Source organism: Emydura macquarii, unplaced genomic scaffold (assembly GCF_026122565.2).
Source record: "Emydura macquarii macquarii isolate MOO-44397 ecotype Brisbane River unplaced genomic scaffold, CSIRO-AGI_Emac_v2 contig_1790, whole genome shotgun sequence".
NCBI lineage: Eukaryota > Metazoa > Chordata > Testudines > Chelidae > Emydura > Emydura macquarii.
The window spans coordinates 28,778,240-28,804,416 of record NW_027131927.1 but is presented as its reverse complement, the minus strand read 5'-3'; the positions used below and the strand labels follow the sequence as shown (position 1 = coordinate 28,804,416).

At 39.4% G+C, this 26,177-nt stretch overlaps 1 protein-coding gene across 1 annotated transcript in view; it reads right to left on the bottom strand.

Annotated features, from left to right (window-relative positions):
- The window catches only part of BMPR1B (bone morphogenetic protein receptor type 1B), a 376,117-nt gene that overhangs the window by 842 nt on the left and 349,098 nt on the right, over positions 1-26,177 (bottom strand). The window contains exons 6-13 of the mRNA XM_067557217.1: positions 22,989-23,091; positions 21,117-21,219; positions 12,936-13,032; positions 11,939-12,077; positions 5,639-5,831; positions 4,455-4,752; positions 2,039-2,214; positions 295-425 (exon numbers count right to left, since the gene is read on the bottom strand). Coding sequence (XP_067413318.1) covers positions 295-425; positions 2,039-2,214; positions 4,455-4,752; positions 5,639-5,831; positions 11,939-12,077; positions 12,936-13,032; positions 21,117-21,219; positions 22,989-23,091 — 1,240 coding nt within the window. The remainder of the gene's footprint in view (positions 1-294; positions 426-2,038; positions 2,215-4,454; positions 4,753-5,638; positions 5,832-11,938; positions 12,078-12,935; positions 13,033-21,116; positions 21,220-22,988; positions 23,092-26,177) is intronic.

The window sequence follows — 26,177 nt, the reverse complement described above, 5'->3', positions numbered from 1 at the left end:
GATCATAGCAGAAACATCAGGAATGCAAGATGGTGCCTATCCTGAACATAGTATATGGTAGACAGCTCCTGTCTGCCACTGTGCCACCCAAGGAAGTCTCAGAGCATAAAAATCACAACAGGGAATCTTTTCTGAAATGGACTTTGTGTTTGTAACTTCTAATACAATTTTGCTTCATTATAAATTCTCAAACGGCAAGGAGTTCAGATCCTCTCTTCAAAACAGCTTCCATACTCAAAAGCTATGCTTGAGAATCTCACCTGTCTGTTTGCTTTATTTTAAAGGACCGCTTACCTCATCACTACTCCATCTATTGGGAAATGAGGGACGGAGCCTCTTGATGCACACAATCTCCCGCATGTCCTCATATGAGGGGTCAGTGGGCACAAGATCATGGTATGGAAGCTGGTATTCTTCAACTATTCCTGAAAGAAACATTTTCTAGATGCATTATCATTGCAGGATATGAAGTACACTATAAGGTAAAAGTCTCAGCAAACAAACAGGTTGTGCAGTAAGAGAAACTGAATCCTCAGTGCCAACCTATGCTGGCTGGCAACTGCCTCATGTATGGAAGAAACCTGTAGGAGGCAGTCATCAAATATTCAAAGCTGTTCTCTAAAGATACATTTTGGTAACCTTTCTCTCTATTTTCATCAATTCTCTCTCTCTCTCTGTCCCACGATTCAACGGCTATACAAATTGTTCCAGCACCCCTGCATGAATCTGCCAGGAATCACAGTTATAGATCGTTACTAACATGCCCCTGACTTCCTAACACACAACAAGTAACTTCAGGAAGGCTTACTATAATTTACTGGTTCTTGGCTAACCTTCCCATCTCCCTAAATTATACAATCCTAAAATGCTATTTAATTCCCCTTGTTAATACATTCAGCTCTGATAAGCATATTTCTGTGGCTGGGCTATATGAGATTCGGAAGATAAAAGTAAACAAAGCCTTTTAAAATAACACACACACACCACAAGAAAATTAATGAGTTAAATAAAAGTGAATGTAATAACTATCAACAATTTATACATCTAATTTCTCTAATCTAAAAATAATTTTAAAAAAACCCAGCAGTATCTCAGATGTTCGGTGTTCTAATTGTTGGTAAATTATGACTTTTTAATGGTGATCACTCTAACTGCTAAATACTAATAATAATTTTAGTATCAGCAGAAGCAATTATTTCTCACCACTGGGGCAATATATGTGGTGTCTTACACATTCCACTGCAGTAGTAGCTGGCTAACATTGATGCTTTCATGATGATCGCTTTGTATTTATCAAGAAAGTACTTCACAAACAATTAATTCTGTATGCCCTTTTCAAGGTGCCACTTCTTTTATATAAATAATAGTAGTTTATATTATTATAACTGCTTTCAACAGTAGGATTACAATATACTTTCCTTTGTGTGTTTTTTCTAAGTTTGTAGCCTATAACAACACCATTTAGGATTCAGATCTCACACTCTGAGCATGAGTGGTCTTAGTACCCGATCCACATGGGTGGCTTCATGGGCCTACCAGGAGCCTCAATGGCTCGACTGTAATTCTGCCTGCCTAGTAAGCAACTTGTTTTTTTTTCAAACAACAATCAACTTCATCATAATTGTCTGTTTAAATAATTTAACCATAAAACAAGCAAAATCTCCCCCTTCTCTTTCTGCTCAAACAGCAGAGTGTTCCTGCTCCAGGAGAAACGTTTCCCACTCTGAAAGAGCCCATCAATTAGCTCCTTGCCCCACTACAATGATGAATCATTGCATCTTTAAATAGGGTATTGAAATATAGTGTACATCTTTGCTGTGAAACTAGGACTGATTGAAGCTGAAAAAACCCTCACTGCAAGGAAGCAGACATTAATAGGCTTAGAACTGCCAATGTGTTTACCCAGGCTAGTTTATTATTGCAACAAAAACTGTTACCCAGAAAGAAAGGATGGAACTGAAGCTCCAGGTTATAAAGGGACTTTGCTGCAACAACGAAAAGTCATGTCCTAGGTACCGACAATATGTTTGCCATTTACCTCCTGACACGCATCTCCTTGCAACCTCCCAAAGGATAAGTCCAAAACTGTACATATCGGCCATGATATATGACTGGAAGTGATTCCTATTCAAGCTTTCATCCAGCACCTCAGGAGGCATATAGCGTTTTGTTCCTACGCGGGTGTTTGGTGGTATGTCCACCTCATTTGTATCACTAAAAGAAAAAAAAAGAAGAATCAAACATACAAAAAAGTTGCTTGAAGAAATCCCTCTTAAAACCCAACTGGATGTAGAAAAAAAAGCAAATTCAAACAAAAATCGTTCTTGAACAAGGTCAAGAATAACGCATAATCTTAAAGGAATAATTCTTATAGGGAAAGCAGCTTAGTGTGAAAAGCAACCCTTCTGAAAAGGCTTACTTGCCTGAGGGTGTACTAAGCATTCAAATGCAGAACCACAACAGAGATAAAACTCAAAGGGATGCTGGTAACATTTGTGAGATTTCATTATCATTAGACTAAACTCTTAATGCTGGGGCAACAATCAAATTTTCATTAAATGTTGTTTTCTTAGCATACCCAATGCTTTAGTCATAACAATTATCGGAGGAGACTAAAAAGCTGGGGCAATTATTTAACTCTCTGCCAAGCCAGACCTGTGAGGAAGAACAGACTAACCATTTCTTGTGCATTATTCCTGATCTCACCTAGGATGTAAAACACCTAGATATAATGCACAAAAAGTCTAGCCAAATGTGTCCCATGTCATACACACACAGTGAAGAGTGGAGATTTAATGCATAAATAATAGAAAAACATAGACACCTTTAACATACACCACTGGATTTTCTCTTATTCACCCACATGCAGCCATATCAACTTCAGTGGTTTTCAGTTCTAGATATGGCATAATTTGTGGATTATTTAAAAAAGTCGGTTGCCTCCCCATCACCCTTTAACACCTACTTGGTTTATATCTGCTAAGAATGATAAAATCTGATAGCATAACCATAAGACTTTTAATGCATTTTTCCCCAATTCAATTGCACCCACGACTGTGAAAATAACAAACAAGCAGATCCTTCATGATATGTGTAATTGGTCACCTACATGATCATTAATGCATGTTGGGATACTGGTTGACTTCCTGAAGAAAATATGACATAAATCCAGGACCTGTATAGTTTCATGAAATTTCTAAGAATTATAAAGAAACTGAGCAAAACAGGCAGATGTCATTGCTTTTCCCAACGGAGAACATTCCTGAACACATTTCTTGTGAGTGTTGCACAAGTAAAGACTCAGCAGTAGAAAGAGTTAAGTATATGATATAAATTTTGATTGGTACACGATAGAAGAATGGTATTACTGTGTCTTGTTTTAATGGTTGGCTCTAATTCTTCTTGCGTTATACCCTTTGGGCATGTTACTGCATTTAGGCTAGGTGACACATACTGGCAAAGGACAAATTGCCTTCCTTGAAATTTACACACTGGTAAGCCATTACACTGATATTCCAAGTTACTGTTTCCTAGGCACTTAGCAGCATTATTCCTTTTTTCTTTAGGAAGAGTCTAACCAAAGATACTGGTGCAGACGAATCAACTAATTGAGGAGAACAGAAGGCTGCCTTTGTCTGGACTCTAAATAATTTCAATTTAAAAGCCGGTACAGAATCTTTTAACACCTAAGGGAAGCCACATTTGTCAAATGATCTCTTAAATTGCAACCTGCAATTCATACCCCCATTTCTGTGCTGGGAAAAAAAAATCACTGACCTGCTAACATGAACACAAACTCTTTCTAAACCAACCAAACAGCTGTCATATGGCAATGACTCCCTAACCAATCCTGTGGGACCAATTCCTACATGTTTTGGCTATCTATACGTTGTTTAAACACACTTCCATTTTCAAAAATTGAATTTAAAAATCTACACTGCAACAATTTGATTTCTTGGAAACGAAACAAAAAACAGCACAACCAGCATACTTTTCAATAAATCCCAATTAGTTACATGTGCAGATTATTTCAATTATTCTGTATGTGCTGTCAGTCAATTATTCAGATTTTGGATCACAGCTTTAACCCCCCAACCTTGTCTCTGCTCTCTCATTTTAGCATGCAATAATACTGATCAGTTTTCTATTAAGTACAACTTTACTGAAAACTGAATTTGTGTGCAAATACAATTAGATTAACCATTTAGATACAAAACAGCTATTTATAAACATGCAATATATAATAAACCTGCGTCTAGTATAGTATAAGCGTGTGTCATATAGAGAATGACAAACAAACAAGGGAGAAAAAACAAAGAATGATACAAAAAGAACCATGGTATCTCTCTGATTCATCTCTTTCAATTAAAAAACACCAATTTTTCTGCTGACATTAAGAAGTCTGGGGTCGGGAAAGAATTCCCACACAAAGAAATGCACCTAATTGTACTCACCTAATAAATTTAACTGCCAAGCCCAGGTCTGCTATACAGCAGGTGCCATTCTTTTTCACTAGAATGTTCTTACTTTTCAGATCACGGTGGGCAATGGCCGGTTTGCCTTGAGTACTGAAGATCTCAGTGTGCAAGTGGCACAAGCCACTAACGGAGGAATAGGCCAGTTTTAGCATGGCTTTTGTATCTAAGGTAGTGGATTTCAGATAATCATACAGGGAACCATTCTCATGGTAGTCTGTGATAAGATATAGTTGGGTCCAAGATCCTGTACCTTTAATATCTGCAGCAATGAACCCTGTGGAGGAGAGAGGGGAGAAAATATTTTCAGATTAATGTTTTTCAGGACTTCCGAACACCACACATGACTCTAAATTGTCTCTCAAGTACTTATGTGTTTTAGCTACAAGTTCAACTTCTTTATCCTATCTACAGTGTATTCAGCTAATAAGGATATGAACCATACCTACATCAGCACATATTAAAAATTTGGATTATACTGCATGAAAAAAGCATGCCTGAGTGATTATATGTCTAATTTAAGATCATCTCATGCTAAAGTTTGTCAATGTTTTCTTTCTAATCCCTGATTTAAGGGTTAAATTGTGATCTGGTTGCTCAGGAGGGGAGGGGACTTTATAAAAAAAAACCCTGTCTCTCATTAGCTTGTGCAGGGCAGTTCACACAAACATCCAGCAGCCAGGAGACAGACACACACTCATTGAGCACAAATCTCCTCAGGGCTCTTTCTGGCACAGTGTGACCCCCAACATCGCCCCCTACAGATAGCTCTGTACAATGTGCATAACAGTCTTAAGTAAACAATCCCCTGAGAACGTCTTCAGTGTGTCTTATTTCTCAGTTCTACGCTGTGCCATTTTTTAACGTCAATTCAGTGGTCTGGACTTGGCTTTTTTTTAAAAAAGTCCAGACACAGGTGGGTGAAACAGGTGTCTGGTTGTTGGGGATTAAGTCTCCCAAACCCAGTAATTCTCTATCTGCTGAGAAACCCTTAAAACGGTTTGCTTTTCAACATCTGCCCCAGGGAAAGAAGCATTTTGTGGTTAATTGCAAAGCATGGCAGGTAACAAACTGCATGAAGAAAAGGACATCAGCAAATACAAAGTTATTAAACCTAAGAAACTTCAACTGTTTCATCCCTATCTTTAATTTCACTCACTCACCCAAAATGTTTTCATGCCTCATCAGGACAGTCTGATAGATTTCTGTCTCTCTGAACCAGCTGGCTTCCTCAGTGGTGAAGAACACTTTTACAGCTACCTTTTCTCCACGCCATTTTCCCATCCAAACTTCTCCGTAACGACCTTTACCTATCTGTTTCACCATCTGAATCTGCTTTGCTATAGTCCTTTGGACCTGTAAAATCCCAAAAAATGCAGTTTGAATATACTCCACAACATGTGTGTTTCTCATCTCTCTTTGTCTGTCTCCTTTTCTCATGCTAAATACAGGCCTCACAGAGGGGACATTGGCCGAGTTGTGGGAGATGGAATCTCCAGCTGCTTCCCAGAAAATGGAGTACTAGTGCAGGCTTGTAGTCGGGGGGAGGGTGGGCGGGAGGGCAGGGAGTTTAGGGGGATCTGGACACTCCTACAAGCAAAGTCATAGATGCATTGGCTACATCTGACAGGCCAAGAGTTTCAAACACAGGAGCTTACGATCAGGATCCTAAATCTATATTTAGGCACCTACATAATCAACAGAGCTGACAGAAAAAACAGAATTACCATCCCAGGAAATGGTGATGTTTTGACATTTTCATACGAAAAGTCAACATATTTAAATTTTTTTTATAAATGAAAAGTTCTGGAAAAAATCAATTGGGAAATGTTGAAATGCAGCACTTTGATATTCCCAAACAAAAATGTTTCCTTTCAAACTGAAACCAAATATTTCAGTCCAGGTCAGTTCAACATTATCTGCAGCTATCTGAGATGCCATTGTGCCTCATGCTCCCATTTTCCCCTAGGGACCTGAGTCCCCAGGTGAACTCTCTCTTCCATGATGCATCGGCCAGAGGGAAGATCCCGGTGCACCATGGAAGATACAATCCAATCAGGGAGTCTAGCCCATAGGAAAATAGAAAAATTGCAGCAAAATGTTGTGGAAATCACATTTACTTTCGAAAAAACATTGACAGGAAATTCCCAACCAGCTCAAGGAACTATTCTGATTTTCCAAAATGCTGTGCACCCAGCAGCTCTCATTGACTTTAACAGGAGACAATAGATGCTCAGCACCTGTAAGAATCAGGCTGGGATTTTCAAAAGCACTGAAGGAAATTCAGCCCCCAACAACTAGTGAAGTTTATTGAGTCTCTTTAAAAAACCCTACCCTGGTTATTTTTATTTATTTATTTATTTTATGAGCCCACATATGGATTTGGGTGCCTAATTCTGGGCTCCTATTTGTGAAAATGTCAGCCACATGTGTTTAGCTGTAGTTTGCTATGGTGTAGGAGTTAGGAGGCCTGCGTGGCTACAGATGTATCATTATTATTCATAAAGAGTATTTTTTCCCTAAAGATCTGATTTTGGAAGCACAGTTTATAATCTGTGTTTGTGCAGTGACAACATCAGTTTCGTCAAGTAGCTGCTCTCTGAATTAAAGATAAATTCAAAGCAACTGTTGACATATACCAGAAGCAGCAGCCAGCAGCATTGCAGAGTTCTCTGATGAGGATGACAGATCAGAAACAGAGCTGGGGATGGAAGATTGATTGCTCATATATTAAACAACTAAACCTGTTATGACTAAAAAATCCATGTTGGGCAAATACAGACTAACTTACCCTCTCGGGAATGAGACATGTCTGGAGCCTATATATTCCTAACAATTCATAGAAGGAAAAACTAAAGCAGAAGTTGTGATACAACCTACAAATGCATGGATGTTCATGGCTGAGCAGCTAATGAACCTGTTTCCCAGCCACAAGATACTATAATAGGATGTTGAAATGACACCTGCTTGTGTCTCAGTATTACCAATTCAATCGTGAGCTGAAATGTTCTTACTTTCATAGGATATTTTAAAAAATATTTTGAAACAAAAAACCTTGACTCCAATGCAGCTGCATCTTCCCACATCAGGCCTTAATTTGGCCTTGATAATTAGTTTTAATTTTCTAGATATTTAAATATTTAAGTCTAGCTTTTGTCTTCACCCACGTAGAATTCTCATGGAATTCAGTGCATTCAAATAGCAGTGTTATCTGAACGCCAGGTTCTGATAAGCAAGGATGCTAAAATAAATATTTAAAACTGATTTCAAAACCATTTGCTAAGCTTTCATTTTCTCTGAAACTGACCAGAATCCAGTGAAAGCTGTTGTATTACTCATGGTCCCAGCAGGAGGCCATAATGTAGAACAGGACTGAGACTATTCTGCACCAGTCTGAATGCATGAGAAAACAGGGGCATTTCAAACCCGTCAGGTAAGGTCTATTTTCATTTATGTTAACCTATTATGTATAACTTTTTTTTAAATTGCCTAGAATGAAAAACAAATACGTGGACCTTTGTAACAGCAACTCTAAAAATTCCTTCCCTTAGTTGCATTCAGATGGAAGTTGAATTTTCTCAGCCCTAGTATCATCACACTATCAAGATGGTGGCGTTAGTGCAGTTATTTTGATTTATACCAGTGCAAGCCAAGAACACAAATTGGACTTAAGTTGTTTTTAAACTGATATATTCTTCTTTAAATCCTGAAGTAGTGATTGACCAGTTCTATTACACTGGAATTTTTCTTTAATATTTTGTAATCTAATTTTGGTATTGTTGCTTTCCAATTTGCCTATTTTAAAGAATGCATCCTGAACAATAATGTAATTACATCAAATAACTTAATTTGTGTAAACATATGTAATGGCATCATAAAGCACGTGCAATTACAGTATTTAATGATGAAAAGTTCCTTATTAAATTATATTAAGAAAATGAAAATCACATTTCTGTTATGAGTTTTAAAAAGGCAAAATACTACTTGGAAGACCTTAGACTGATTACTTCCTGCTACAGCTGGTCAAACTATTTATTGTGTACATTTTAATTTATTTTATGCATTTAGCTCTTTTTCTGTTCATAAACTGCTTGCTGTTTAAAAATATGCTTATCATTCAAAATTGTTTGACAAACAGATTTTACAAACTTTTTTTGTGATATGGATTGATTGTGAACTGTTCACAGTGAATATTCCATTAATTTTTCAACATTTGGATTTCTCTACTTGAGCTTTGAGACTGGTCAGCTAAGGTAATATGGTATTTTGCTTCTCTTCTCTGATTGGATGACCTGAAAGTTTACAAACTATTTCCACTGTTGCATGAATAGAATTTTGTTTTGTCACAAAAGTGATTTTGCTTCTTGATTGAAAACATCTTGGCTAAAGACACAAAACTTGCTGTTTGTAACATTCATACAAATAAAGTTTTGGTCATACAAACCTTTGCGAACAGAGAATTGTGTGACCACAGCTGTGATGCATTCAACCAAAAAACAAAATTTATTTATGTATATAACTGTAAAAATGTGTGTGTATAAAAAGTGTCCCATGTCTAATGTAGTACAAGCTGCACACGCTATTGGAATAGCTCTACCTTCTTATACCTTGAAAAGGGCTTGGTTCTGTGCTTTTGGCCCTGATTTTGCAGCTACTTGGAGGCCCACTGAGGTAAATGGAGCTTTGCTTGGAGGGAGAGGTTTGCCTGTGCCCCCAGCTTGCAGGATAAGAACCTTTATTTACAAGTTTTTAAAATGGTTCAGCAGGGCTTAGAAGTTGAATGGCAACATTCAACCCACAGCGAACTTTTATGCTAGAGATACAATCATCTAAAAAAAACCCAACAGTTCACAGTGGTTCATACCCTATAACAGCAACATTTACACTACCTTAAATATATGAGCCTGACTAAAAACCACCATATAATTATGAATAATACAAATAAATCTAACAGAGGAAATCAACAAGGTTGAATGTCAGAGTAACAATAATATCTTGATTATGGTTTGGCTTTGTTGTAACCTTTGCATCCAATATAATAAGCCAGCTACAAAGGAAAGACAATATTGTTCACCATAAACAGACATTTTCCAAGTTCTACAAAATAAAGTATGGTTTACTTTCTCTGAAACAACTTTAAATGTTTTATAAAGGAAATAAAGAAGCTGTAAATAAACACTTCTAAAATGAAGGATAGTGCATTTCACCAGACATTACTGAACATATTTGTTACAGGCATGGGCATCCCCTCTGAGACCATAAGCATCAATCCTGGCACTTCTCAGATGCCTATTGCTCTGGTAACTACATTATTATATTATTGTGTTCACCACAGCAAAAGCTTTAGGGTTGCAGTGCAACTTCCATCATAAACCCATTTTTGCTGTCTATAATTGTCTTAGAAAATCACTGTTTGAGGTAAAAAGTTGAGGAAAATCTGCTTATGACTTTTTAGTTAGGCAAAGGGGCAGGAGTAAGGGAGGAATATTTCCTGATGTATAAGACTTGGACTAGTGATTACAAAGCCACCAGGTATGGCAGAACACAGTTGGGACAGGAAAGAGGACAGATGTTTCCTTTACTGAAATACAGGTAGGGCTACAGGCCCCAACAGCTGAATCCTGTGCTCTCTCAGCAGCAGATGCTGCAGTCTGCTTTGGAGAGTGGGGCTCATGCTGCTAGCGGGATTTTAGTACTTGAACAGACTGATGGAGCTGTGGTTAAACATGCCCTGCCTATGCCCAGTTTAAAAAGAAAACAAAAAACTTAGGGAGGTGGGTAAAAACACATTTGGAAAAACCATATTGCTCCAACCAGCTTTACTTGTTCTTTCCTTTTCTCCTTTTGTTTATTTCTGTCTTTAAAAGAGCTAGGAAACAAAATGCAAAAATCTACATTAATGCTGTGCTCAGGCTATGGATTATATAGTAATATGCTATGTCCTGATTTGAAATGCAGCAGCCCGTCTGCTTAACAACCTGGGTTGCTGTGAACACATTTACTCCAGCATTCTGCTCTCTGCACTGGATCCCTGATGAATATAGAATCTAGTGTACAGCCTCTGTCCTGTTTTTCTACTCCCTCTATGGAAATGCCTTTGGCTCCCTGAGAAGTTGCCCCTCTCTTGCAATGGCCATGACCTCCCATGACAGCTATGTTTCACTGGAACAACAAAACTGCCAGTCAATACGAGGAGGCTTGCGAGAGCAGCAGACAGAGCTTTCGTAAGAGCTGGATCTACACTATGGAGATCTTGCCTGCATCTGGTAAGAATGACCATGGAATCAACTGCAAAATTCCTTCTTCTGCTAATCATTCCCTCGCTGGCCATGTTGACATTTGGAAAACATGTTGTGTTTCAAAACGTTAGCGAATATATTTTAATTAATGTGATTTTTAAACAGGACTCTGTAACTACCAGAGACTGGGCAAGTTGTATTTTAAAGCAAGTTATCTGGCTGTGGTCAACTTTGAACTCCACCCTAGTTTCAAGATGTAAAACGTGATCTATACTCCTGGTCTAGATGCAGCCAATAAGTTAATACAAATATGAATTAATCAAGCTATTCTCCTTTAGGCAGTGAAGGAAGACAGAAAGAGTAACAGTTATTGTTATTTCTATTTTAAAGTATTTGGAAGTTGCTCAGATACTATGGTGATGTGTGCTTTATAAGTAGGTAGGTGGGAGTGACGTAGAACCTCTCAGCTTTGCATTTGGAAAATGATAAGGAAAAGTCAATAGTTTTCAAAGGCCGTACTTAAAACAAGTATCTTGAGTCTTCTGCAATGCCATGAAGTACAGGAGGTTCAAGGCTGTCAGGTTCTGAGAAAACTAAAACACAAATGAATGGAAAAGCCTTGAACTTTCCTCTGAAATATAAACCTTCTAGCTGAAACACAGCCTTCTTTTTAATACATAGGTTCTTGGGTCTCAGTCACAGTTACATGTGAGATGACTCATAAATGATATACTTCATTCACCTGCCACCCATTCAACCTATAAGACTGCTGTAGGGCAAAATACACTGATTCTAGTCTTAGCTTTTTAATGCAAAGTGAAGCCACGGTGTAAAAGGATTCTGTTTAACCATTTTACAGACCCATCTCTCAAAATAACGTAACAGTGTGTGAAATGTAACTGTGTGTTTATAAAAAACACGGCATTTAAGATCCTAGACCAGATTCTGATCTCATTTACACTGGTGTAAATCTCACTGAAGCCTATGGGGTTAATCTGGATTTATGTTGGTGTACTTGAGATCAGATTCAGATCCCAGAACAGGAAATAAAGGGCTCTGATTCTTAAGTATTTATTCTCCAACTGATATCCTTGTCATTTCTGCAGACAGACCCTCAGAACCTAATTATTCCTTCAGGTACTAAGTTAATTCCCATTAAATCCCCTTGAATTTTTATGTGTCTTTGCCATATAACATTATATCTAAATTACATTCCTTTCTTACCAGAAGAGGGAGCCCAGATCCACTCCCTGAGCTCTGAGATTGTTCAATCAAGTCTTTCAGGGATTCCCCTGGAGGAATGTAAGTCTCATCCTGTTCAAGTCCAATGCTGTAACGAGGTCTAGTTTCTTGCCTTTTATACCTATGTTTTAATGAAAATTAAATTATTTGACAATACAATGAGGAAAGCAAACTATGTAGAAACCACTACTCATATTTAATTCTTAGTCATGCAAAAGTTCCCAGCAACTACCATGCTAAATTCATCAACGAATATTTTCTGATCTATTTGCAACATTAGAATGCTTCAGGCATAAGAAAGGGGCTGGCTATCATCCTGTGGTGGAATCTAGTATAATTTTGCATAGCCAGGTAACAACATGAAACCTCTAATCCAGAGAATAGAGCTTAAAACGGAGATGAAGTAAATGCCTCGCCTTTTTGTTATGAATGTTGAGAGTCTTTTATGACCAAAGAAAGGGAGAAGTGATCCATGGTAATATGAGATTTTGGGCTATTTTAAGAATTGCTCATGTTGATTACAATCACACCCAGGCATTTTTACTAAATTGTTTATGTTTCTGAATCTATCTCATTGGGTATAGTTTGTGAATTTGTGTGCATCCTTACATTGTGTTAATAGCCTTATGAGCTTTAGTTTATTTACTATGCAAAGGCTTTACACCATTGTTTTTTTCATTTTCACTGTATACTATTCTGTATTATTTCCCACTGGAAAGCTTTTTAGGATACACTTTCTATGAAGGATGCTATACAAAAAACAACTATATTATGTAGCACTATATTGATGCCTTTGTGATTTTAACATTAACAAAATTAACAATTTTTCCCTATAATAAAAACACAATTTTGTTTTAATCTTTCCCCAACTCCCTCCTGTTCATTTTTTTTTCAATTTTACAGTTCATAAGCTAGGGGGAAAAAGTAATGTTGGGAAGAAATGTGACACAGACAAAGCTTAAATACACTTCAGACTTACCTGAAATAACAGAATATGATGATAAGTACCAGGAGTATACTGCAAACACTCACTGAGATCAGCAAAGCCTTATGGTGAATGTTTCCTTCGACAAAATCTGGATTAAAAAAAGAGAAAAGAAAAAAAGAGCTCTGTATAATGACTGTATTTTTGTCTCAGAAGTCACCACTACTCTTTCACGTCTTTCACGTTAGGCTGTCTTTCACGTTAGGCTGGGTGTAAAATGCATCCTGCCTTTCTGGGTTTAGTTTCACATGTAAGAAGACATACAAGAATATAACAAGCAACAAAATTGTTTCCTTTCTCTTTTACTGAAGCATTGTGTAACATGTAGAATAGTTACTTACCTTGTAACTGTTGTTCTTTGAGATGTGTTGCTCATGTCCATTCCCAATTTAGGTGTGTGTGCATGCACCGGTGACGGAAAACTTCTTCCCCTAGTGGTAAGTGTAAAAGCCAGCTCTAGCAACCCTGCAGTGGCGCGCACATGCGCCCGCATATAGGTGCTGCCGGCTCCTCCTCCCTCTCAGTTCCTTCTTGCTAGAACTCTGACTGAGGGGAAGGAGGGCTGGTGTGGAATGGACATGAGAAACACATCTCGAAGAACAACAGTTACAAGGTAAGTGATCGTTCTTTCTTCTTTGAGCGCTTGCTCATGTCCATTCCCAATTTAGGTGACTTACCAGCAGTGTCTCCGGAGATGGGCAGGAGTTCATGGACGTGACACCTGAAGCACTGCTTTACTGAAGGCAGCATCGTCCTAAGCTTGCTGCGTCAAGGCATAGTGGGACGCGAAGGTATGTACCAATGACCAGGTAGCTGCTCTGCAGATGTCCAGTATGGGGATGTGCGCTTGGAAGGCCGCAGATGATGCCTGTGCTCTCGTTGAGTAGACTGCCAAGGATACCGGACATGCGACTCCAGCCTGCTCATAACAGGCTCGGATGCAGGCAATGATCCACTCTGAAATACGCTGTGAGGAAACTGGTAGACCCTTCATCCGGTCCGCAACCATCACAAAGGGCTGTGTAGAATGATGGAAGGGTTTAGTTCTGTTGATGTAAAATGCCAGGGCCCTTCTCGCATCAGAAAGTGCAGACGCCTCTCTTCACTGGAGCTATGAGGTTTGGGGCAAAAGACAGGCAGGAAAATCTCCAGATTCAGGTGAAAATGGGAGACCACCATAGGCAAAAAGGCTGGATGTGGGCATAGTTGGACCTTGTCCTTACAGAACACCACATAGAGTGGTTCTGATGTTAATTCACTGATCTCCGACACTCGCCTGGCAGATGTGATAGCAACCAGGAAGGTGACCTTCCAGGACAGATGCACGAGGGAGCATGAGGCCATGAGTTCAAAAGGTGGTCTGGTGAGCCTAGATAGGACCAAGTTCAAATCCCACTAAGGAGAATGTTCTCTTATCGGCGGGAAAAGCCTTTCCAGACCCTTAGGAAACCTAGCTGTCATTTCATGTGAAAAGACTGTTTTACCTTCCACCAAAGGGAGAAAAGCACATATGGTTGCCACATGGACCTTGACTGATGAAAAGGCCAATTCCTCTTGTTTCAGATAGAGCTGATACTCCAAGATTGTCAGGATCGACACCTGTGTTGGGGACATGCCATATTCGGTCACCCAGCAAGTGAAGCACTTCCATTTAGCCCTATAGGCCGATCTGGTTGATGGCTTCCTGCTTTTCAAGAGCACGTTCTGAACTTGGGTTGAGCAGGCTTGCTCCTCCTGGTTCAGCCATGAAGCATCCATGCCATCAGATGGAGGGAGGCCAGTTCCGGGTGGAGTAGGCAACCTTGATCTTGAGTCAGGAGATCTGGGTGCAGCAGCACGGTCCAATGCCTGGGTCCCACCAGCCTTATAAGCATCCCAAACCAATGTTGCAGGGCCACGCTGGTGCTACAAGGATGACCCGTGCTTTGTCTCTCTTCTCTTTCAGGAGGACTTTGTGGATCAAAGGTATCGGTGGGAAGGTGTACAGGAGGCTCCCTGACCAGGAGAGGAGAAAGGCATTGGTGATGAAACCCGCACCGTGGCCCTGACGGGAACAGACGCAGCAGGACTTCCTGTTGGCCCTGGTGGCAAAGAGGTCCACTCGGGGATTGCCCCACCTTTGGAAGATGCGAGCCGCCACCTCTGGATGGCGAGAGCAGAAGGACCTGCTGAGACGGTCTACTGGTTGTTGACCCCAGAAAATGAACTGCTATTGGGAGAATATTGTGACAGATGCTGGAATGTCTCTTGCCTTCGCAAGTTTTCTTCGTTAAACCTAGTGGTTTATTCATTGTTTTAGTGTATATAGTTACTTGTTTGGTTACAGTTAGCTCTAGTTTGTTAGTTGTTAGAATCCTGGGTTGGGGCCTGTCCCGTTCCCCAGGGTTTAAACCCTGTGCTTTCTGTGAGAAGCCTGTGCTGAATTGCGACCCTCATCCAAAGTGTCTGCAGGAAACTCACATCTGCGAGAGGTGTAAGATCTGTAAAAGTTTTTGCCCGCAGACTAAGAAAGACCAGGATATCTCATGGAGTTGGCTCTCACACTGGTCTCGGAGACTGGCATGTCAGACTCAGCACCGAGCATGACGGCCTCGATGCACAGCGCCCCTCCAGTGCCCTCTTCCTCCGCTCGGCACCGATCTCCCTCCCCAGTTCCAAAGAAAATGTCGAAGAAGATCCGCGCAGAACGGGGACGCTCTCCTTTGGAGAAGGCTAAGGGGGACCTAGCGAGACCTGCATCAGGCCATCAGCCCTCCCCACCTCAGAAGGGTCCCTCGCCTCTGTGAACGTCAACCCCGGCACATGCTCTCCACTGACTCCAGGTAGTGGTAGAGGCCCTTATAGTGGTCTTTTCTCTTTCCACCATAACAACTTAAATCTCTAACTGTGTCATCTCTACCTGCTTAATCATTAATACACCCACGAAGGCACGTTTGCTGACACCTGTATTAGTATTTAGTATTCTTGCAGAACCAGGACACCAGCAGCACAAGATGTTTCTTACTAGGTCTGACAAGGGAAGAAATGAACTAGGACATTGCCAACTCACTGCTGCATGTGTGTGAATTTGTTTCCACTTCTCCTAATGAGGTATAGGGGCAGGTAGTGGTGCTGTCAACTCCGGAGGCCTTCCAAGAGATGAAGAACCTCCTGGTTCTGCCAGTACCAGTTTGTACGGGTACTACAAGGGGAAAAAGTTTTCCAGCACCAGTGCATGCGGCGTGCACACACGCCTAAACTGGGAATGGATGTGAGGAAGCATTCAAAGAAGAACACTTGATTACAGAGCCATTTTACGTGCTCCTTTTTTAGCCCTCATTGAACAGGGCAAACTTGGCACATGGAACAGCAATCAAGGGCCTGACTGATCCTGCAGTCTTTACTCATATAAAGCTTTCATTGGTAACATTAGGGCTTTTGATTCAGTTTGCAAGGGAGGATTTAGCCCTTCATGACCAATCCCCTAACCCCAACCCCCTAAAGCCTGTGATTTATAGTCCTAGATGTTACATATCTTGTCAGCTAAGACAAATACGGTTTGGTGCCTCTTTATCTTAATTAACATGAAGTGATTTCAGAAAATGACGAGGGTCTCAACAAAAGCAATTATTATAAAAGGGGTGATCCAAATGTATGTATCCTTGCAGAGAAGACATACAGGGATGTCTAATCGGTGCTAGCGCATAAGGTTAAAAACCTTAAAAATAATATTTAAATCAAGTTAAGGAACTCTGTGTGCTTGACTCTCTCTCACAGCACTTCAACAGGAAAATTATTTGTTCTTTATTCTTGCACTTGTGGAACAGTGTGTCTTTGCAGATAAGCCATTCTTTAAAACCCCTTGAAAATGCAACATTACCATGCAACTTGTAAGACGTGATTATATAAAAATAACTGAAAGTTCAGATTAATCCTTGCATGTCATACCCATTTTCTGCTCTAAAATTTAGCTGTCATCTCCAAATCTGAATTCCTATTTCAAACAGATGAGTTGGACCATCGTGCATATTCACATGCTGAAAACTGAAAAAACCCTACACCATCTTCTTTTAAAAGTATATGCTTTATGATGTTTTATGCTCTATGATATTTTAGCACCTCCCCATCCCACACACACCAGCCTGTAATGCAGATAAGAATGAGGTTTTCTGACGCCCTCACCTCGCCAGTGTTGCATCTTCACACTAATGCTGAGCACACAGTAAACTGCGAGAACTCTACCCTTATCGACTCATCCTGGAATAACACTATTATGTTTCAGATTTACTAGGGTAATGAGACAAGGAGGATCCTAGGGAATTCTTGTCTTACTGTCATGCACTTTTATTTTCAATATCCAGTTCTCTCTCCCATCTTTTCTTCCAACTATTTCCTTACCTCCCCTTTGCATCATGAACAGAGATTTCATACCATCACCTACCTTGTGAGCACACTGGGCATGTTTTAATCTGATATTACCTGCTCCTGGAGCATTAGCAATGTAAACATTCAAGACATGGCCATCGCCTTTGAAAGGAGACACTGGCACAAGTCCTATCAGGAAAACACTAGAGCACATCATTCTTAGCAGAGCAGCAGATTTCTACCTGGACTGTCACTCCAAGTGCGCTAGGAACTGAAACTGAGAACCCACTGGGGAGTCCAGTTCCCTCTGTGAAAGAGGTGGTGGTGAAGTGGGGGGAGGGGGAGAAGGTTCTCTTTCATGGTTTATTAGCAGTCTGTGTCTGCCAGTCATTTCCCTCTAAAATGTGTGGTTTGTAACAGTTTAAGATGTCACAGCCTATTAGCCTAGGCGAGGCTAAACAGAGCATGCAGACTGTAGGGGGAGAATTCTTCATTCTCTGGAGAATATGGAAATATGTTTCAGAGAGGCATTTCTGGTTTCATAGAACATGTGACAATAAGAACTGGGCTGGCAGTTTTTGTATTTCTTCAGCACAATGGAGCATACTTCATAAGAAAAAAAACCAGTGATGTGATTTCTAAGCACCACACACGGGTGTGTCTGTTGTCTTCAGTTCAGGGAGGGGGAGATGATGAGAGAAGCAACAAGCTAGGAAAAAATGTCTCTAGAAAATATCTTCAAGAATGCTTAAGAGCCTTTCAGACAGTTCTAGTGCTTCCCTCTAGCCCCATCGCTTGTTTAGCTCACTTTGCCCTGTATGGCACTCTGCTGAAATGTGTATTTAAAACTCAACACAATGGGTTTCAGGTGGAGTCAGCATAACACAGGCATGGAAGATTCTTCTCCCTCGCCAGTTTCCTCTGGTTCACATTATTCATGTTATCTGGGTAAAAATTGCAGTGAAATCTGAGGCTTGGAGACTTGTGTGCACACATCAAACCCCATCATCATTCCTCCAATCATTCCCTTGCCCGTTCATCACTAGCTCTACAGGCAGGGAGCCAGACATGGTGGCACCACCACTTCTGCTTATAAAGGCTTTAAATCAGTAAAGACATATTTGTTCTCATCTGCTTTCAGGCTGCACTTTCACTGGGATTTCCAGTAATATTTTTATTGTTTAAAAGAGAGGTGTCCTATCAGACTCTATTATTCTTCTCATTTCCTTAATAAGGCGGCTGCATGACTAGCAAGGGGACTCCATGTTATCTCCAGGGTATTTTTATTCTACTAGTACTGCAGGATGCACAGAACACTATCCAGAAATGGATTTAGCTGCTGTGTTTTTCCTTCCTGCTTGACAAAAAGATAATTCTCTGGTCTGATTCATTTTAATTCTTCTGTCTGATATTTTCATGTATATGGTGCTTCGTTCTGTTTATGGTTAAAAGAGTGAGCCCCTTCCAGGAAATGCTAGGAATGGAAAAAACACTTTCAGAACACAAGTTGAACTCATTTGTAGATGATACTTCTGTGCATGGGTTAATTTCTATTTAGCAACCTTTGACCTATGGCTAAAACACCTCCCCAGACTCCAACTTCCCCTGAGATATGACCTTGGTCATAAGTTCCTGATCAGGAGCTAACTTTTTTGTATGTTTTAAAATACCAAACAACATACGTTTTTGCATGAAATCCAGTGGAATTTTTGTTTCAACAAGTCCATTTTTTATTTTAGTTATTTATTTTAACCTCACTGTTTATGTTAAATCCCAATAACAATTCTGAGAGTCACTGCACCATATTTACAAAAAAAATCCAAGACAGGAAGAATGACTATGAACACAGAACTCCTCAACAGTTATATATAGCTGCACGTTCTTGGATATGGCTACTGGGAAAATTCATGGTCTACATTACTGCCCCTTTGGTGAGTATTGAGATTGTGATAGAGCAGTGGCAAGTTTCCCTAGCTTGCCACCATGGCACCATGAATCACAACTGACCAGAGAGCTTTCAAAAAGGTGCTGATTTTGGTGCTGTTCCATAACTACAGACCACAGAGCCATGTTTTCTAAAGCAGGCTCTAAAATTACATTCACAATTTGCTGTCTAGCTACTAGTGTTGAAGGAATTACTATCCATAAAATAAGTTAAATGAATATACTGCCATTTGTTTGTCAAATAAATTAAACAACTATTTTTGCAGTGGTCAAGCAGCTGCAGAGCTGCACAGACTCTATAAATCTAATAATATCTCCAAAAATATTTCTCTGCTATTTGGTGTTTATTAATCTTAGCTATTTGTCTCCTTAGTATGTAAGTGTCCTCCACTCCAGCAAAAAAAAAAAAAAAAAAAAAAAGAAATTTGGCATTAGCAAAAGAGCTGGAGTTCCTGCATAAGCAGTAGATAGATATCTGACTATGCTAACTACCTGATTTTTACATTTCTATCCAGTTTAGAAGGAAAGGAAAATGCAGTATAAAACCAAGGAGAGAGACAAGTTAGAACAAGGTTGCTCCATTTTGAGTCTGCAGGGTTAACTCAACCAGCCTGTGGGGGAAAAATCATGGACTCATTTTCCAAAATAAAATTATATTATCCATAAAGTAATATAAACATGGAGAACAATGTACTTACTTGTGAGATTTTTCTCTCCGTTCAAGGAATTTTTTCTCTTAATACAGATCAACAAAATTACATAGAACTCTTATGTTGGGAGTCCGAAATATATGAGGTTGCAGTGATTTTATGTTCACCAATCAGCACTGAACTATTTTACATATTATATTCTATGGGTCCAAGCCTCTAGCCCTGCTGTGCGGAATCCCAATGAAGTAAATGCCTTATATATACAAGGACTGCAGGAATAGTCTCTTTCTATACCTAAGCGTATGTGTGTGTAAGTAAGTAATAAGAATTTATCTGTCAGTTTAGACTGAGATTTGAAATAGGTCCTAACTTACTGTTCAACCCTATGGGCCACATTTTGTTCTCAGTGTTAAACAAGCAATACCAAAAGATTGGAAACTCTGTCTCCTAGGCCCAAATGTTATGCTGACCACACAAATCTGGCACAGCCGCTATGCCAATGTCTATAAATGTAATGCTTATCCAGGAACTGTCATATTTTAAAAATAAATATGTTGTATAACTTCCAAACAAAACTGGAACTGCATCTGTGCAGAGTGTTACTGTATTGTTTGTTCTATCCCTCTGAAACACAGAATTTATGGAAATGACAATAAATAAACGATTCTCTGAGGGCCAGGTTATCAGCTGCTATAAATGGTCATTAGTTCCACTTCCTTCCATGGAACTATGCTGATTTATAGCAGCTGAGGATCTGGTCCCATGTGTCAAACTGAAACTATTATGTAGCTACAAACTACAGTCTTTTGCAGTGATGGAAGTCATTCATTATTATCATCATTTCATATTTGTATGGCATGAGCACCTAGAGGCCTCAGTAAGCTCCCCCCACCTTGCGCTAAGCACTGTGCAACCAAAGAAAGAGACAATTCCTGCCCCAGCCTAGCCTAGACTGTGAGCTATTTTGGGCAGGGACTGTTATTTTACTACATACATGTACAACCCCATAGCACAATGGGTCTCTGATCCTTGACTGATGCCTGCAGGCATGATTGGAAAACAAATAGTAGCAAATACCAGGAACAACCAAACAGATACTGTTTCTGTACATTATCAGAACAGCTACAGGATACATAACATTTTGTTTTTCCATGAAGCTCATCCAAATCTCTTTTCTTTTCTAGGAAAAAAAATATGCATCTACTGGTTTAAGGATAGATTTTCTTCCTTTCCTTACCTCTATTTTTCAGTGGTGGCAGTGTAGGGTGAAGGTTTTCATTACAGAAATTTTTGTCTGTGCAGCATGCAATAGTTCTTCTGTGATGTATTATGGGTGTATCCTGCAACAGAGGAATTCACAGAGAACTGTGTGAGAAACTTTGTCCTTTGAAACTGACTTTGGTATTTTGGCCCTGCAAGAAAGAGCTTGCCCTGCATGGTGAACAGCATCACCACCAGTGAGGGATTTCAAATATGACTGCAATAAAGATTTGGGCCATCCTAATAAATCCAAACAACACGTCATTTAAACATTAAAGAACAAATTCATTCTTTGTGTAATTCCACTGAAGACATTACAATTATACCAGGGATGCATGTGGCCCTAACCACATATGGGAAAGCTGGAGAGTACGTTCGTGTTAATATTACATTATTCAGGCATTTCATTTGAATTTGTGGGCAGACAGATTTCATGTTTACGTACAATGAGACTAAGGGTCTGCTCCTCTGTCCCACTTTCCAGAGCAAAGCAGACAGAATTTTGCCCCAAAGCCAAGATTTCCAGAAACAGATGCCTAATATCAGGCCTGAATTCTACAGAGACTTTAGGGTGCTCAGCATTTTGGAAAATCTGGCCATTTATTTAGTAAGCAGTTAGGTGCCTCATTTTAGACTCCTATTTTTTAAAATCTTGGCTTTAGGGCATGATTCCCTTCATATAGGGGAATCCTCAGGTGGCTTAACGCCAGTGTAGTCAGTTCCACCATCTGTTCCCCCCAGCGAAAGAGATTTGTGAAGGGCATGGCAGGGAGCAGGAAGGGACAGAACACAGCACACTATGCTTTGGAGATACTTATTGGAATAATGGCTCCTAGGAGTTTATTACAAGCAGGTGCAAAGTAGAGCAACCCCGAGGCAGCTCTAACTTGTACCAGTACCTGGTTTGGTCCTGAACAGGCCCATATTTGGGCATGGAAGCAGAAAGATTACTTAGGGTACATCTACATTGAAAAAAAAAACCCAAACTAACAAAAACGTGGCAGCGAGTCTCAGTGCTTTGAATCCCAACAAGGGGGTGAGTGTCAATGCCTGAACTCCTGCCCGATCAGGAGCATCTACACAGCTATTTTTAGCCTTGTAGCACGAGCCCAAGTACGTTGACCCAGGCTCTGAGGCTTATTGCCACAGTTGTGGTTTTTTGGGTTATTTTTGCAGTATAGATACACCAGTAGAGACATCTTCATTCCATCCCCGTCCTCCCTCCACAGCGATGCTAAGCTTTGTGCTGAACAGCTGAGGATTTAAGACGGAGAAATCACTTGGGGTTATGTATGCTAGCACAAAAGAGAATTGCTTTATAGAGTGAGAAGTTTATTGCAGTACATGAAATGGAAACTTGGCATTTCTCTACCCAGAAGTAGAATGCTTTCATGAAGATGGATCCCTAAATTTACTGACTGAACTGGCTCCTCATACAGGATTCATATCACACACCAATTATATGTAACAACTTCTAGTGTGAAAGCAGCATCTTTTTTACTGCACACTACTGCGCAGCACACAACAGTTCAGGAGAGGAAGTAAAGAACGTCTTACCTACTTCAAGCCACAGGTGGAATTGAGAGAATCGGAATATAATTACCCAAGTTACAGTTTCACCAGGATAGCAGGGGCTAACATTAGTTAACTAGCAATACGGTGTGCTTGAAGAAATATCAAGAGTTGTGGTGAGCAGATGCCATTTCCTCAGCATTCAATGCAGAGTGCACATCTCCCATGTGAACAAAATTCAACGCTGCAGATGTAGTCATTCCTCCTGACAACACTGCAGTGGAGTGAGAACAATCACAGTAGCCACACCAAACTCTGATCACCACCAATTTCTTACCCGGCACTGGAAGTCTGAGCCTTCTAAGCCTAGACATCCTGAAGCGATTGTACGTCCTCCAGATTCATCTTCTTCTACCATGGTGAAACAGTAGCCATCAGTCCTGAAGATTGGAAAGAGCGAGGCAGAATTAGTTTTTTTTAAAATCCAAGACTGCTATTAGAGGCAGACTTTGAACAGCAATGTAACAAAATGCGTTTGACTAAATTATTATCACGTGTAAAATCTGATTTGTTTACATAGTCTTATTTCAACAAACAAAAGAAATGAATGCTTATCCCAGGCTCCTGGCAACCACAAATAGTTAAAATTAAATGCAACAAAGACAGACCAGCAATCACAAACTGATAACGTTTCTTCAAACAAAAGAAGCCAGTCCACAAAGCTGACTTTTTTACACAAAACCCAAACCCCTGTAATTAAAAATCGTCACTCACAGCCCATCCCCTCTGCACAAATCTCTATCCTAATAGACAGGCTTTGCACCTCTGGAGATCCATCTTAGTAAAAGCATCAGGTCCACTTGTGTGTGCACACACTGTATAGAGATTTGCAATGTGGTGCAGACTTGAAGAGGCAAGCGTCACTGAGATAATAACTGTGAAACACTATTAAGAGTGATTTGTAGTCCTTACTTTTACGATATTACAAACTGTAACATTCTGTTGTGTATGAGTCCTTGAGTTATCGTCAACATCCTTCATAACTGTTTACTTGGGTTATAAGCCTAAAGTGATCCATAGTACTTCAGTGTACAAGAATATGTACAACAGAAGACAAGTATACTAACAGATGGCTAGATGGTGCTGGTGATAAATGTCGTACTCTAATGAAGGTCAAATGCATGAATGTTATCAGGGAAACAAAAAGAGTGCCTGCATCTGACTGAAAGTCTTTCCTGCTAATTTCTCATCACTTTCATGGGGGCTCACTTGTCTATCAAAACGAATGAAAACTGTCTTGATTGTAAGAAATAAAACAAATAATTTAAAAAAAAAAAAAAGAAAGAACCGTTTAACCCCAAACAATTAAGTCATATAACAATAGTGTTTTATTTATCTCTCATTTTCTTTCTAATGTTTATGTTTATTAACTATTTTCACAACAAAATAATAAATGAACAAGGACAATAAAAGGGAAACAGATAAAAGAAGCAACCAAATGGATTTAAAATGCTTAAATAAAGCAGAATTTCAGATGATTGTTTTTTTTCTTGAAAGAAAACTTAAAAAAATCCACCACCCCTCCCAAAACAAAGACAATAAAGAAGTTGTAGGAAAAGGGGAACATTCCACTACACACTGAATGCATAAGTACAATTTGTAAATATTAGCTATGGCACAGAAGGATGCTGGATAGGGAAGCACCAAACATATGCTGCAGCACGTTTTTAAATTAACTGTGAGAAATCTAGTCAGAGCAAACTTGTTTCACAGTTCCTTTGAATAATAGTCTATTACAAGTTGCCGACTGCTGGATCTGAAAAGTAATCTCTTGCATACTACAGATTACTTACTCATAGAAACACATGATTTACTTTTATACTACTTAGATGTTGTGCATAAGAGAAAGGTAAGGAAGACAACAACTCTTTTGGGTAACAACTACCGCCACTTCATTGCTCAGGTTCAGGATAGGAATGATAGGATTGCCAAGAAAAGAGACTGAAAGGAATCTATTAGAATACAGTATTATAGTATATTACATTTTAATGTTTACATTGTGCCTTAGATTCAAAACAATGAATAAGGGTGACACAGTAACCAAACAATAAAGTGACACAGTAACAAAACAATAAATTGCAATCAATTGACAAAAGAAGTCAACAATTGATGGTCTCCGGTAAAGTCAATATACAAAAGGAAGAGAAGAAAAGAATCATGTCATGAGAAGAGGTTCTATTAAGAAGGGAAAGTCATTTTAGTGACTTTCAATAGGACAGACTTGTAAATCACTTTTGAAAATGGGACATAGGCTCCTAGTCACTTAAGCAGTTGTGATAATTTTACTCCTGGTTTAAAATGACAAAGGAAGTTAGACCATGGAAAGCAGGGGGGTGAGAGCTCAAAAACTTTGAGGGATGGAGGAAACCATTCTTTTTCGAGAGAGCAATAGAAGAATGTGTCAGAAGCTTCAGATCATGATACAATGAATGAAGAACATGGAATGAAATTAAAAGGGGAGTGTGGTTTTATTTAGAAAAAATGAGATTTAAGAGAGAGAATTTTCTATGCAAAAGTTACCCTCACCCATTGGAAAGCCTCCAGAGATCTGGGCAAGAGGGTAGAAGAGACAGTATCTCCTACAACTCCTGGAAGATCTCTACTGTGGTGGTGGGGATCAGATCCTCAGAGGTCACATATAACATACTCTACATACACAGGAGTGCATAGCATACTCCAGCTGCACAGTTCAGACATGTCAGAAATTAAAATCTTTCCACCATCACTAAAAACAATCATGTGCCACACCTAATATGCCAAAGTTTACTGAATATTTCATGTAAGTATGCATGTATAACAGAATGATGAATACATATAAAGCAGTATAAAACTAAACAAAATTATTATTCAGTTTTAATAATTTTAACATTTGTGGATTATTAAATAAAATTACATTCATTTAAAAATAGAAACATTCATTGTGTAAATGTAGAATTAAATTGGGTGTTGTAAAATGTAGCCATGTAAATGCCTCTTTCAATGAAGCAGCATGTTATACTACCGTACAGAAAATACATTAAACATATTTTGGATGTGATAATTTACAAGCAGAGATCTGGTGCAACACATTTCGGTAATAGTGATTTTTTTATAACCAAGTCAAATGTCAGGGGGGGAAAAAGAGGTTTATAGCAGAAATGCTGACAGATCCTGAACTAGAAAGTGCTGCTATAATTAAAGATTATCATAATGAAATAGGTGATCTTAACTGAGACCTTTACTAAATGTCAGAAGACAGGCATAGGGACCAAGAGCTTTGCAGCTGTTCAAGCAGATGTTCTTACTGGAGAAGAGCCATTTCTCACAAAAAACACAATACCTTAGCTACCAGACTTTGATTGTTGAAGATTTCCTCCCCTGGCTTCCCTGGTAGCATGACATCAATATCTGTTTACTACTTCTCTCTCCTTCTCTTGCTTTTACAATAAAAAACAAAAATGCTCTAAATAAACATCCACCACAGAAG